Source organism: Chiloscyllium plagiosum, unplaced genomic scaffold, assembly GCF_037043375.1.
Source record: "Chiloscyllium plagiosum isolate Xiang-an unplaced genomic scaffold, Cpla_swu_hap1 HiC_scaffold_22, whole genome shotgun sequence".
Classification (NCBI taxonomy): Eukaryota; Metazoa; Chordata; class Chondrichthyes; order Orectolobiformes; family Hemiscylliidae; genus Chiloscyllium; species Chiloscyllium plagiosum.
In genome coordinates, this window is record NW_028270160.1 from 28115408 (window position 1) to 28130899 (window position 15492).

Below are 15492 nucleotides of genomic sequence, written 5' to 3' on the forward strand. Positions count from 1 at the left end.
TTTTGCATTCTCCTACAAGAGAAAGCATTCACTCCATATCCACCCTGTCACAACCCTTCAGTATCTTGCATGTTTTAAGCAATTTGCCTTTTATTCTTCTGTGCTCCATCAGATACAAGCCTAACCTGTCCAACTTTTCCTCAGAAGACAACATATCCATTTCAGGCATTAGTCTGGTTGGCCTTCTCTTCAACCTCTTCCCCTTTTACAAAATGTACATTTTAAAATTCTTCATACCAAATTGACAATTTTACATTTTCAACATTGTACTACATTTGCCAGATCTTTGCCCACCCACTTAACCTATTTATATCTCTTTGCAACTTCCTTGTGTCCTCTACACACTTACTTGCTATTTCTTTTTTGTATCATCATATTAAGCAGCCATAGGTTCAGATCTTCATACAAGTAATATCTTTAAAACATAAAAAGCTGAGGTGTCCGCTCTGATCCCTTTGGTACACCACTTGTTATTTCTTGCCAACCAAATAATTACTCATTTATGACTACTGTTTGCTGTTAGCCATCCAATTTTTTGCCCATGCCAATGTGTTATCTCCTACACTATGAGGTTTCACTTTCTACAGTGAAATTTAATTGTTAAAGAAAAGGATAAAGCAAGGTTTTTTTTTTACTGGTTCCACATAAGAGGTTGGAACATGCCGTTAAGAGGTTAGCACAACAGGTGGAAAGGTTTTTTTTTAAATCACTAGGCTTCAAGAGGTTGCTAGAACTCAAAGAAATAGCAGTTCAAAAGCTGCCCCCTTGTTGGTTATGAAAGTGGGAATAGAAGAACTTGAATAAAACAATAGGTGTGCTGACTTAGCTGAAGAGCTGGAATACATGATATCTGCACTCCTTCTAGTAATGATAATCCAGAGAGATGTTTCTGTTTTGGACAGTTCAGTTAAATTGCTTTATTACTTGGTGAAGCCTGAACAGTTTAAAAATTCATTCAGTTTATCAAATTAAACAATTATTAATGAGGGGTAATTAACTTAAAGCTCAATTTGAGGATAGCCCAGAGCAGGTTATGTCATCATGGAGGTGGTGGAATTTAGGATGATTCTCTGGTTTCAATTGAAGAGCACTTGGTTTGAAACGAGGGGAAGAATTTACAGGCCATCACAAAGTCAAGCAGCTTAACTTAGACATTTTGGAGAAGTAACCAGAACCAGGACTGAGAAACCCAATGCTAAGAGATGCTGAAAACAGCTTTTGACCTCTGAGAATAGATGAAGGTGAGGAGAATTTTCTAGGCGACTGTGGCAAACTTATGGGTGGTCAGCAGTAAACCGATAAAAGTAAATAACTCTTAAGGTTGATGGGTCTTATGAAAAAATTCTTGAGGGATGTAAGTAGTAAACCTGAATGAATAACATGGATAGTTATAAACCATATTGTGAAGTTGTTAGTGCTGGTTTAATCTAATTCCTTTCATTTATTTGAGTTCATTTTGTTAAAAAGATGGAACTGCACCATAAGATGTCACTATTGGTTAAAGAAGGGCTTGAATTTCATTTGGTAATGTTACTTAACAAGATGGGAACAACATTGGCCTAGAAATTCCAATGGTGCAATAATTGCTTCCAGAGTAGACTGGAATTCCCCAACGTAACCCGGAAATCAAAATTCGTCATCATTAAAGTCTTTGGGTAGACTGCGTGTGGGACCACTTGAAAACCCTGACACAGCTGGTTCCATGGGAATTGCCTGGGAAGTTGAAATTTCTCAGAATTCCCTGTAAATGTGCCTTAAAGTCAGAGAATTCAGTGGGTTCTGACTCATTTAAGCTTAATAATTACTCAGAAATGTTTGGACATTTAAAAACATGTTCTAACTCCTGGATAGCCCATAAGCTGAAGCCCAACTTCACCAATGACCTTGCACCCTCGACCTCAAACTACCTGGTCCTATACCCTTATGTACTTGACTTTGGTTCAAAGTCAAAGTGGCTGTTTGGTATTTAAATTAGAGAATACAGTACACTCACTGCTGAAAAAGGAGTGTGATTTCCAGTTGGGTCAACTCCACTGTTGGCTATGATGCTTTCTGAGCTGAAAATGTGTTGCTGGAAAAGCGCAGCAGGTCAGGCAGCATCCAAGGAACAGGAGAATCGACGTTTCGGGCATAAGCCCTTCTTCAGGCTTATGCCCGAAACGTCGATTCTCCTGTTCCTTGGATGCTGCCTGACCTGCTGCGCTTTTCCAGCAACACATTTTCAGCTCTGATCTCCAGCATCTGCAGCCCTCACTTTCTCCTCTATGATGCTTTCTGGATTGGTATCCATTGTTTACATTCCAAAATGCTCCTGTCCTGAAAAGTGTGGAGCAGAACTGATTCAAAAAGTAAGTGCAATATTTTATCCAATCAAAGTTGGATGTTTGGCCTTGATCGGAATTTTTGGGTCATTACCCTGAATAGCTTGTCTCTCTTTCTCCTGCAGCAGAGTGCTTTATTGGAAAGTGCTGTATGATATAAAATGCCCTGTGTTTCCAGTAAAAACATTTAATTTAAAGCGTTTGGTTTATACATCAGTTTTGATTTTCTTTTCAAACTTAGGGTTTCTTCATCATTTTAAGACTTTAATGATGAAGAATTTTGACTTCTGGGTTCATTTGGGGAATTTTAAGTTCTTCCCTTTTGAGGTAAAGAAAATCAGGGTGAGATTTGAGAGGGTGTATGAGCTTAATAGGCTGCAGTAAGTTGCAGAAAGAAACGCTGTTTCCATTAGCAGATAGTCCAGAAGTTTTGGACATAGATTTTAAATTCAGGGGATGTAACAAAGGGACATAAATTCAGGGGATGTAAGGCAGAACTTTTTTATGCATTGAATGATATCTGGATGGACCTCACTGCCTACATGTGTGGAAGGAAGAGAAACAATGAGTGATTTCAAAAGGAATTTAAACTACAGGGCTATGAGGTCAGAGTGGGAAAATATCACTGATTGGATTGTTACGGAGAGCTGCCAGGGATTAATGGACTGAATGACTTTTCCCTGTTTTAGTGTCTTGGTGATAGTTCTATACAGAGTTGTTGCAATGAAAGAGAATTGTGTGTTCCGACACAACATTGAGCATAAACATCCATGATCCACTATGCTAGTGAAATATTCTGCCTGTAAATAGATCAATTTTTTTTCTCCCAGTCTCATTTTTTGTTATAAGATATAATTATCTTTCCCTTAAGTATTTTCAGTTAGAATGTGCATTAGTTAAAGAAACAGAGTGCTGGAGAAACTCAGCAGGTCTGGCATCACCTGTGGAGAGCAAAACAGAGTTAAAGTTTCAAGTCTGGAATGACTCTTGTGCAGAACCAGTTCTGAAGAAGAGTCATTCCAGGCTTGAAACTTTAACTGTGTTTTGCTCTCCACAGATGCTGCCAGAGCCGCTGGGTTTTTCTAATGTTTTTGATGTTTGTTTCAGATTTCCAGCATTTTGCCATCAGTAGAATGTTTCTTTATATGGGAATCTAATACACAGATTTTGATGTAGTCATTTATAGACCCAGAACATTGCACTCTGTTTTGCAGTTGATGACTTCAGAAATGTTTCTTTGAAACTATTACGCACGCACTTTAAAAAAGCAGTAGATGAGAAAAAAATCACACGAATCGAATTCCTTCCTGTTCACTGGCACAGTGCTCTTCATGGAGATGCTACTGGAGTAGACAGGTATGTTCTCCCATTTCTATTAGGACAAAATGTTAGTGTATAGACTGAATTTTAAAGCTGTTGCCACAAATTGAATGTCTCATATGTATTGTTATGAGACCATCTTTAATATGTTAAAGGAAGTTAATAATCTGAAATGAAATGTATCTGCGTAAAGCTTTGGGGATTTCTGATCATAGACCAATCCAGTTAAAGATTTAAAATAGTGATTGGTGAGAGGAAAGAACTCACCCACTGATCAATTATGTCTGCACTCTAAGATACTGTAGCACTCGTTTAATTCCTGGACGGTGGGTTTCATAAATTTATAAACATAAAAATTAGGAGCATTAGTAGGCTATTCACTCCTCAAGCTTGGTCCACTATGCAGTGATTTGTTTTGATTTGATCTCAAATCTACAATTCCATCTACCCAAACTGACCTCAGATTCTTGACAAATAAGGGACTCAACCTACCTCTTTCACGATTATTTTCAGTGACAATGTCTATACCGCTTATAAATATTGATAGCTGGCGTCCTAAATTTCAGCGCTGATGGATACACTTGTAGTAGCACTTATCATTCTAATCTTGAATATCACTGATCTATGGGGCTGAACATGCAAAAGGACAAAGGATTGCAATTTCCCCTATCATGTGAACAGTTTCAGGGACTGTCAAAAACTTGGATCTTTATATCAAAACCTTTTAACCTCATTCTTATGCTTCTGTCACTCGTATGCAGTTTAAGAATTACATAACTTTACTTTTTCAGAATATTTACCCATCCACTTCTGATGCCTTTGAATATTAACAGGCATTATTTACAATTTGAGAAAAGTTGTCCAAAGTTACTTCACTAAATTGTGTCAGCTATGATTCAGTTTGTAGCATGTTCACATCTGAGTCAGAAGCCTGTGGGTTCAAATTCCACTTGAGGGCAACAGCCAGTGCTGCATTGACGAAGTGTTACACTGTCAGGTGAGATGGTAAACCAAGGCTCTGACTGCTCTTTCAGATTGACATATCATGTTACATAAGACAATTTGAATCAAGGTAGTACGCTTACCTCTGTGCCATAAAACATGGAACAGTACAGCACAGGAACAGGCCCTTCGGCCCACAATGTTATGCCAAGCATGGCACCAAATTAAACTAATCCCTTCTGCCTGTCTTTGGTCCATATCCTTCCATTCCTTGCACTGCTTGTCCAGAAGTCCCTTAAATGTCCCTATCATATCTACCTCCACCACCACCACCACCACCACCCCTGACAGTGCATTCCAGACTCCTGCCGGTCTCTGTGTAAAAAGAAATGCTAACACCTCACATCTCCGTTGGACTTTTACCCCTCACTCCTTAAATGCATGCCCCCTAGTTTTAGACATTTCAACTCTGGGGGAGAAGATTCTGACAGTCCATCCTATCTATGCATCTTATAATTTCATAGACTTCCATCAAGCTTCCCTCAGCCTCTGCTGCTCCTTGTAGCTCAGACCCTCTAATGTAGGCAGCATCCTGGTAAACCTCTTCTACACCCTCTCCAAAGCATCCACATCCTTCCTTTAATGTGGCAACCATTAATGTGACCTCATCAACATTTATTCCACAACTAACACCTATGTTACAATCTGTACAGAGACTGAAAGCATATTTTTAAAAATTAGAAATTTCCATTTACAACTGGTTACTAAAAGAATGGCACAAGAAGATTTCATTTTTTAAAGTCTTTTACTGCAACAGAAGGCTGAAAGCATCAATGACTAATTACCGACTTTTTCGGCTACTTGTAAAGCACTAGAACTAAAAATAGAACATGAGGTAGATGGAGGGTAAACTTGTACAAGGAGTACTTTATTATGGGCCCTCTCAGCTTCACAATTGGTTTTAGACTTCCCTTTAGCTCCTGCCTCTGGGTCACCTGACCCACTTTCTTAAAGGGGCAACACACCCAAAGAGGTACATAACACCCCTCCCCCTCTATTTTAATACTGTCCTTTAATATATATATATATATATAATATATATATATATAAATAAATATACATCCAACAATTGTAATTATTATGCAGGCATTGCATCTAACGTATGTACATTGGCAGGAATTTTCTTTTTAAAAAGTGTGGGAAAAGAAAACGACCCTTCCAAAGGTTACATTGATATGGTCAGCCCCTCAGGAGGGATGGCAAATGCTAGACAACTCACCCCGCCTCATGAACATTTTCCAGTGTAGTCTCCTGGGCTTCTAGAAGCTCCTGTTGTTCCACAGGTATGTCCTTCTCAGGCTGTTGTTACCCTGTGACACTGCTATTGTCTTCTCCCCGGCTTGGGGACACCTGATGTAGTTGACACCAATGGTTCCACCTGGACCAGCTCAGTTTTCTGAGGGACTTTCCATCCACCCTGGTGAGGTGCAGTGACCAGCTGGTCTGTATGACTCCTCAGCACTAGTTCATCCCTAGTCTTCACTGTATATGATAGCAGTCCTATTTGAGCCACCACCACTGCTGGGATCCATTTTTCCCCAGATGTATAATTCCGGACCAGCACAGGAATACTCTTGACTGAGAGTTTCCTCCCCCTCTGACCATCTGGCCTCCTTGATTTCACGCTACTACCTCTCTGATCTCTTCTGGCCACAGTAAGTTAAATATAGTTCTCAGCTGGTGATTGAATGCAAAGGATGATGGTGAGCACTGGGTATATGCTGAGGAACTTGTTGAATCACTGTCCTAGCAAACCCTCCCCTTGTAAGGCCTGCTTCATGTTTATAGAAGAGTCTCCACCTGGCTGTTTGTCACTGGGTAATGTGGAGCTGATCTGTCATATCTGACTCTGTGATTTTCCCAGTACTCCTTGAACTGTGGATCATTGTCATTTCTAAATCAGGCAAATATTTCATCCAATCGGTGTATCGTTGCTGTCACTGATACCAACTTCATGACCACCGTCTCGGGCCACGCGGAGTGAGCATTTATGACCACTAGTAATATCTGTCCCTCTACTGTCCCATGAATTTTGTTTTCACTAGAACCATAAATGGAAGGCAAGGTAAACAGAGGATAAACTTGAACAGGGAATACTTTATTGTGGATCATCTCAGCTCCCAGACTGCTTCCCCTAGCTCTTGCTCTGAGTCAGCTGACCTGCTCTCTTAAAGGGGCAAAACAAACCCAACTACATATATAACGTAAACAATAAAACAGCACATTCCTTTTTATTAGTGTAACCAAAAATGCACTTCATAAATATACTTTACACTGTCTCTTAAAAAGACAGTGAATTCTCCTGGGACCACTCCAATCTAATTATTAGTTTCCAAGGGTTTACCTGAATGTGGGAACTTTTAATCTCAGAATTCTTTCACAGCAGGAGTTTTTTTTTTCTTCCTTGAGATTCTTTCTCTGGCACAGACTTGGGGAATCTTTCAATCTTGTTTTAACTCCTGTTATGTACCACACCAAACCTCCTCAAAATATTCAGAAGATAATAAGAAGGGTCGAGACTATGTTAAAGATAAAGGCAAGGTATTACATTCCAGATGCAATTCGATTGGTCAAAGTACTGGATTTAAAGTAAACCACACTTTATTCATGCACTACATTTAAAATACAAGAAAAGAAGAAAGGAATTGGAATAACAACTTTATTTGAAAACTTAACAGAATAATAGATACAGTAACTGTTACTAATTACTTGTTCCAATATAGTAAGATCCCATAAATACACCCTTGGCAAAATGCAAATTCAAACATAGATTGTCGCACATGCAACTCTGGTAGCGGGCAGAGAGCCTCCACCTTTTTGGTTGTAACCAAGAGAGGGGCAGAAAAATGCTTCCAGACCCCAAAAACAACTGCTGAAAGCTAAAGATCCTGATTCTGTGGGAGTTTGACCACACCCCTTCAGGTTGCTTCTATTATTCCAACTTTAAAAAAAAAAGGCCTCTCAAGTTGTCTATCTTCTCACAGACTGCTCAATACTGGTCTCCTAATCTTTCTCTAAAAGAAACCAGAACAAAACATACCTCTTAAAGCCACAGCATTGTCACACTCCAAATGTATTTGTTTTTTTTTTCAGTTGAATGCAAGCAGCTACTTACGTAATTTTGCTGCTCTCCCTTCCAGTGCCCTGGCAAACTAATGTTTGAGTTTCAGGGAAACCTGAGGCACCTTCCCCTCTCAAAGCTCATATTCGTTGCAGTATAAATGCGCTGGATAATTTTAAAAATATCAGCATGGATATCAGAAGGGAAGATCATGTTCAATCAACCTTATTGTATTATTAGAATAAGTACAACAGAAGTAAACCTGGCTAATGCAGTAATGTAAAATGCCCAAGAATTTTAGTCAGAGGTCAACAAACAATGCAAGTCATATGTTAAACTTGTCCACTGGCAGACTAGGCTTTTACGCTGGAATCTGCTGTATTTATAAATTCAAATCAATGTGAATTCTCTATGGGAGATCTAAGAAATGTATTAACTGCACAAGCAACTGTGTTTCCTTAAACCAATTAGATTTGTTACGACTGAGGCTGGTGGCATACTGCATTGTTCTCTTTGTACTACTCCATGGGTTATAACATAAGATCAAAATAGTTTTACCAGTTAGCGAAATAGTCAACTCCTATCTTAGCTGCATCAGGTTTTAATAAGAGAAATATCTATCAGTTACTTTTATTTATTATTTTAGTGTATTATCTGGCTACATTTATATTAAGTTTGATTTTACACTACCAGAAGTAATTTTTCAGTGCCAGAGATGTCATTTGGAGGAAACTAAGAACGATCATACTGTTAGAAATTAATTTAATGAATTTCATGGACCTTTTGATGTATTTGAATGTTAAATGTTCCTAATTGGACAGAGGCATAGATTATTTTCTAAACCGAGAATGGCTTCAGAAATGTGAAGCACATAGATTTGGGAATGCTAGTTCAGAATTCTCTTAAGGTTAACACAGGTTCAGTTGGCACTTAGGAAAGCAAATGTAATGTTAGCATTAATTTCAAGAGGACTAGAATACAAGAGCAGTGATGTACTGCTGAGGCTGTATGAAACTGTAGTCAGACTACATTTGAAATATTGTGAGCAGTTGACGACCCTGTATCTAAGGATGTTGTTCAAGAAAGGATCAAGACAAAAGATGGAAAATTATAGGCTGATTAGCCTAACCTTGGTTGTAGATAAAATTCTGGAATCCATCAGTAGGGATGAGATTTCTAAATTCTTGGAAGTGCAGGGTCGGATTAGAAAAAGTTAGCATGGATTGAGTAAGGGGAGGACGTGTCTGACAAACCTGTTAGATTTCTTGAGGAGGTAACGAGTAGGTTAGACCAGGGAAACCCAATGGATGTTGTCTATCTAGACTTCCAAAAGGTCTTTGATCAGATGCCTCACGGGAGGCAGCTGAGTGAGGTGAGGGCCCATTGGGTTCAAGGTGAGCTACTGGCATGGATTGGGGATTGGCTGTCTGACAGAAGGCAGAGAGTTGGGATAAAAGGATCTTTCTCGGAATGGCAGCTGGTGACAAGTTGTTCAGTGTTGGGGCCGCAGCTGTTCACTTTTTATATATTAGTGATCTGGATGAAGGGATTGGGGGCATTCTGGCAAAGTTTGTCGACGATACCAAGTTAGATGGACAGGCAGGAGTACTGGGGAGGTGGGGAGGCTGCAGAGAGTGGTCCAGGAAATGGCTGATGAAATTCAACGTGAGCAAGTGCGAGGTCTTGCACTTTGGGAAAAAAGAATACAGGCATGGACTATTTTTTTAAACAGCGAGAAAATTCATAAAGCCAAAGTACAAAGGTACCTGGGAGTGCTAGTCCAGGATTCTCTAAAGGTTGATTTGCATGTTGAGTCCATGATTAAGAAGGCCAATGTAATGTTGTAATTTATCTCCAGAGGGTTGGAATATAAAAGCAGCGACGTGCTTCTGAGACTTTATAAAGCTCTAGTTAGGCCCCATTTAGAATACTGTGTCCAATTTTGAGCCCCACATCTCAGGAAGGACATTCTGGCACTGGAATGTGTCCAGTGGAGATTTACACGGACGATCCCTGGAATGGTAGGCCTAACATATGATGAATGGCTTAGGATCCTTGGATTGTATTCATTAGAGTTTAGAAGGTTGAGGGAAGATCTAATAGAAACTTACAAGATAATGCATTGCTTAGAAAGAGTGGACGCGGGAAGTTGTTTCTGTTAAGCGGGGAGACTAAGACCTGTAGGCAAAACCTTAAAATTAGAGGGGGTCAATTTAGAATGGAAATGAGGAGACATTTGTTTCAGCCAGAGAGTGGTGGGTCTGTGGAATTCATTGCCACAGAGCACAATAGAGGCTGGGACGTTGGGTGTCTTCAAAGCAGAGATTGAGAAATTCTTGATCTTGCAAGGAATTAGGGGCTACGGGGAGAGTGTGGGTAAGTGGAATTGAAACACCCATCAGCCATGATTAAATGGCGGAGTGGACTCGATGGGCCAAGTGACCTTGCTTCCATTCCTATATCTTATGATGGATGTGCTGGTATTTGAGGGGGGTCGAGAGGAGGTTTTATGTGAATGATCGTGGGGATGAGGAGCAGTTGAAAATTCTGGGTCTGTACTCTGTTGAGTTCAGAAGGATAAGGAAAGACTAGGACCTGAGGGCACAGCCTCAGTCAAGGGATGACCCTTTGGAACTGAAATGAGGAGGAATATCTTAAGCCAGAGAGTGGTGAACTTATGGAACTTATTGTGCAGAGGGCTGTGGAGGCCATCATTGAATGTGTTTAAGACAGAGGTAGATAAGTTCTTGATTACTTAGAGGATCACACATTACAGGGAGAACGCAGGAGAATGGCGTTGAGAAATGTATCAGTTGTAGTCGAGCAGCGGAACAGACTCGATGGGCTGAATTACCTAATTCTGCTCCTATGTCTTACGGAGTGAAGCTTGGAGCGAAGTAAGGCACCCTGGGCAGTAAAGTCTTGATTTCAGTCTTTAGCAGTGAACATATGGATGCTGAAAAATGCCATCTGATTTATCTCTTCATTATTTTGATAACTGATTGCTTTAACTTTATTTCTACTGCAAAATCTGGTCCATGAATGCTCAAAAAATATTGCTTAAGTGCATGAGGCAGAAGAAAATGAAAGACTACGTTGATAGCATGGAATGTGGCAAACAGGGTTAGAAGATAGCTATGTAAATACTTGTCAAATGGCTTGCTTCTGTTCTGTAATTTCCATGTGATGCTTTTTAAAAATAAATTGGATCAAAATTTTGCTCTCGTTTCAGTTTTGATTGATTCAGAATTAAATGATGGAATATTATTCTTTACCTCTGTGGCTTTAATTGACTTATTTTCCTATTTTTATTACATCAGGCATATGAAGAAAATCACATTACCAAGTATAGGTCGTTTGCGTCACTTTACCAATGAGACATTATTGGATATATTCTTCTACAACAGCCCTGCCTACTGTCAGACTATTGTGGATAAAGCGGCTGCAGAAATCAATCGACTATATGCTCTCTTCTTAAGTCGAAATCCTAATTTCAAAGGAGGAATCTCCCTTGCAGGACACAGTCTTGGTAATAAGTGTTGATGTTTGAACAATTAATCAATCGCCTGTAGAATTGCTTGCATGTAGTTTTGAGTATGGCATAGGTTACTTATGTCATTACTATTCTTCTCCTGAGGAAAATTAGCCCATATTTTATGGTCTCAGTTTTTCTCATGACGTAGTGGTAATGATTTGAGAGTGCTATGTGTCAGAGAGGTTGAGGATGAATTGATGCCACTGGCATTGCCTGTAGCACTTTGCTTAATATTTTACTTTTTATGTCATCAAAATTTGTGAGAGGCCATCACTATTGTAGCTTGTGGGTCTTGGAAGTGCATAACGTGCTTGAGCAATTCAACTCCGAGAAAGTGAGGACTGCAGAGGATTTGGAAGCACTTGAAAGGGAAGCTTTGTGGCATCTCATTCTGTGCTAGTCTTATTTACTCTGCCCCTCTTTTTCACATCTGTCTGTCCCTCCCTCTCTCGCACATCCCTCTCTCTGTTTTGTGCCCTGCTACACTCTCCCCTGAATTCAGATACGCTCCACTCTCTGTTTCCTGTGTTCCCTCTCTCCCTTTCCTTTTTTCCATCCACTTACTCTCTCTCTCTCTCTCTCTGTCTGACCTGCATGCTCTCTCTCGCTTTCTTTTTCTCTCTCTCTCTCTTTTTCTGTGTCTGTCTCTCTTCTTCTTGCCCCCTCCCACCCACCCACCCATTTTTTCTGTCTATCCCCTCCATTTTTTGTCCCCCTCTCTATTGCTCCCATTTTCTGTCTCTCTGTCTCCCTCTCGCTCCCTTTTTTTTGTCTCCCTCTTGCTCCCTTTTTCTGTGTCGGTCTCTTTCTCGCTCCTTCCCTTTTTCTGTGTCGGTTTCTTTCTCGCTTACTTTCTGTCAGTCTCGCTCACTCCCTTTTGCTGTGAGTGTCTCTCTTTTTTCTGTCTCTGTCTGTCTATCTCTCTCTCTCGCTCCCTTTTTTCTATCTCTCTCTCTCTCTCTCTCTCTTTTGGAGTGTGTGTCTCTCGCGCTCGCTCCATTTTTCTGTCTCTCGCGCTCCCTTTTTCTGTCTCTTTCTCTCTCTCTACCCCTTTTTGTGTGTGTCTTTCTCGCTCCCTTTTTGAATGTGTGTCTGTCTCTCTCTCTCTCACTCACTCACTCACTCACTCCCTTTCTGAATGTCACTGTCTCGCTCCCTTTTTCTGTCACTCTCTCTCTTTCGCTCCCTTTTCAAGTGTCTCTCTCCCTTCCTTCCCCTCTCTCTCTCTCTCTCTCTCTCTCTCTCTCTTTTTCTGTCTCTCAATGTATCTCCCTTTTTGAATCTCTCTCTCTCTCTCTTTCTGTTTCTCTCACTCCCTTCTGGAATGTCTCTGTCTTACTCCCTTTTTGAGTGTCTCTGGCTCCCTTTTTGAGTCTCTCTCTCTCATTCACTCACTCTCACTCCCTTTTTTCTGTCTCTCTCTGACTCCCTTTTTCTGTCTCTATCTTTCTCTCACTCCCTTTTTGAATGGCTCTAACTCTCTGTCTCTTACTCCTTTTTTTTCTCTCTCTCTCTTTTTTTCCCCCCTCTCCCCCCTTTCTGTCTGTCTGTCTTTTGCTCCCATTTTTTCTGTCTCTTGCGTTCTTTTTCTCTCTCTCTCTCTCGCTCTCGCTCTCTCTCTCCCCTTTTTCTGGAATGTCTCTGTCTTACTCCCTTTTTGAGTGTCTCTGAATCTCTCTGGCTCCTTTTTAGAGTGTTTCTCTCTCCCGCGAGCTCTCTCTCTCTTTCCCTTTTTTCTGACTCTCTTTTGCTCCCTTTTTCTGTCTCTGGCTCTCTCTCGTTCCCTTTTTGTCTGTCTGTCTCTCTCCCTCTCCCTCTTCCGCACCCGCACCCGCTCCATTTTTCTGTCCCTTTGTCCCGGTCCCTCAGTCTGTATACGGGAATGGGCCTGCCGTCTATTCCACACCTCCTCCCTCACCTCCATCCAAGGCCCCAAAGGAGCCTTCCACATCCATCAAAGTTTTATCTGCACATTCACCAATATCATTTATTGTATCCGTTGCTCCTGATGCGGTCTCCTCTACATTGGGGAGACTGGATGCCTCCTAGCAGAGCGCTTTAGGGAACATCTTTGGGACACCCGCACCAATCAACCACACCGCCCTGTGGCAATAGACAATAGACGCGGGAGTAGGCCATTCAGCCGTTCGAGCCTGCACCGCCATTCAATATAATCATGGTTGATCATTCCTAATCAGTATCCTGTTCCTGCCTTATCTCCATAACCCTTGATTCCACTATCTTTGAGAGCTCTATCCAACTCTTTCTTAAATGAATCCAGAGAGTGGGCCTCCACTGCCCCCTGTGGCAGAGCATTCCACACAGCCACCACTCTCTGGGTGAAGAAGTTTCTCCTGAGCTCTGTCCGAAATGGTCTACCCCGTATGTTTAAGCTGTGTCCTCTGGTTCGGCACTCACCCATCAGTGGAAATATGTTTCCTACTGCCAGAGTGTCCAATCCTTTCATAATCTTATACATCTCAATCAGATCCCCTCTCAGTCTTCGAAACTCAAGGGTATACAAGCCCAGTCGCTTCAGTCTTTTAGTGTAAGGTAATCCTGCCATTCCAGGAATTGACCTCGTGAACCTACGCTGCACTCCCTCAATAGCCAGAATGTCTTTTCTCAAATTTGGAGACCAGAACTGCACACAGTACTCCAGGTGTGGTCTCACCAGGGCTCTGTACAGCTGCAGAAGCACCTCTTTGCTTCTATACTCAATTCCTCTTATTATGAAGGCCAGCATGCTATTAGCCTTTTTCACTACCTGCTTACCTGCATGCTTGCCTTCATTGACTGGTGTACAAGAACACCCAGATCTCTCTGTACTGCTCCTTTACATAAATTGATTCCATTGAGGTAGTAGTCTGCCTTCCTGTTCTTACCACCAAAGTGGATAACCATACATTTATCCACATTAAACTGCATCTGCCATGCATCTGCCCACTCACTTAACTTGTCCAGGTCACCCTGTAATCTCCTAACATCCTCATCACATTTCACCCTGCCACCCAGCTTTGTATCATCAGCAAATTTGCTAATGTTGTTGCTGATACCATCTTCTATATCACTAACATATATTGTAAAAAGCTGCGGTCCCAGCACGGATCCCTGCGGTACGCCACTGGTCACTGCCTGCCATTCCGAACATTTCAATTCCCCCTTCCACTCTGCCGAGGACATGCAGGTCCTGGGCCGCCTCCACCGCCGCACCCTCACCACCTGACGCCTGGAGGAAGAACCCCTTATCTTCCGCCTCGGAACACTTCAACCCCAGGGCATCAATATGGATTCCAACAGTTTCCTCATTTCCCCTTCCCCCACCTCACCCCAGCTCCAACCTTCCAGCTCAGCACTGCCCTCATGAATTGTCCTACCTGCCTATCTTCCTTTCCACCTATCCACTCCACCCTCCTCTCTGACCTATCACCTTCATCCCCACCCCCATTCACTCATTGTACTCTTTGCTACCTTCCCCCACCCTCCTCTCTGACCTATCACCTCCATCCCCACCCCCATTCACCTATAGTACTCTATTCTACTTTCTCCCCACCCCCACCCCCCTTCTCATTTATCTCTCCTCTCTGCAGGCACCCTGCCTCTATTCCTGATGAAGGCCTTTTGCCCGAAACATCGATTTTCCTGCTCCTCGGATGCTGCCTGACCTGCTGTGCTTTTCCAGCACCACTCTGATCTAGACTCTGGCTTCCATTCCAGAACACCCGCACCACTGCCCCGTGGCCTAACACTTCAACTCCCCCTCCCACTCCTCCAAGGACATGCAGGTCCTGGGCTGCCTCCGTCGCCACACCCAAACCATCCGATGCCTGGAGGACGAACACCTCATCTTCCGCCTTGGAACCCTCCAACCACATGGCATCAATGTGGACCTCATTACTCTTCATCCCCTTCCCCCCCAACCTTATCCCAGTTCCACCCTTCCAACTTGGCATCGCCCTCATGACCTGATCTTCCTTTCCACCTATCCGCTCCACTTTCCTCTCCGACCAATTGCCATTACCCCACCTCCATCTACTTATCGCGCACTCAGCGACTGACCCCCCCCCCCCCCCCCCCCCCCCCCACCACCCCAGCTCCATTCCCCTCCCTATTATCTCAGCCCTCAAGCCTCATGCCTGATGAAGAGCTGTTGCCCGAAATGTCAATTCACCTGCTCCTTGGATGCTACCTGACCTGCTGTGCTTTTCCAGCATCACACTCTCAACTAGCTTCTCTCAAACTAGTGCTTGTTT

At 42.2% G+C, this 15492-nt stretch overlaps 1 protein-coding gene across 1 annotated transcript in view; it reads left to right on the forward strand.

Annotated features, from left to right (window-relative positions):
* sec23ip (SEC23 interacting protein) overlaps nt 1-15492 on the forward strand; it is a 146547-nt gene that overhangs the window by 37044 nt on the left and 94011 nt on the right. The window contains exons 8-9 of the mRNA XM_043712707.2: nt 3536-3677; nt 11025-11233. Coding sequence (XP_043568642.1) covers nt 3536-3677; nt 11025-11233 — 351 coding nt within the window. The remainder of the gene's footprint in view (nt 1-3535; nt 3678-11024; nt 11234-15492) is intronic.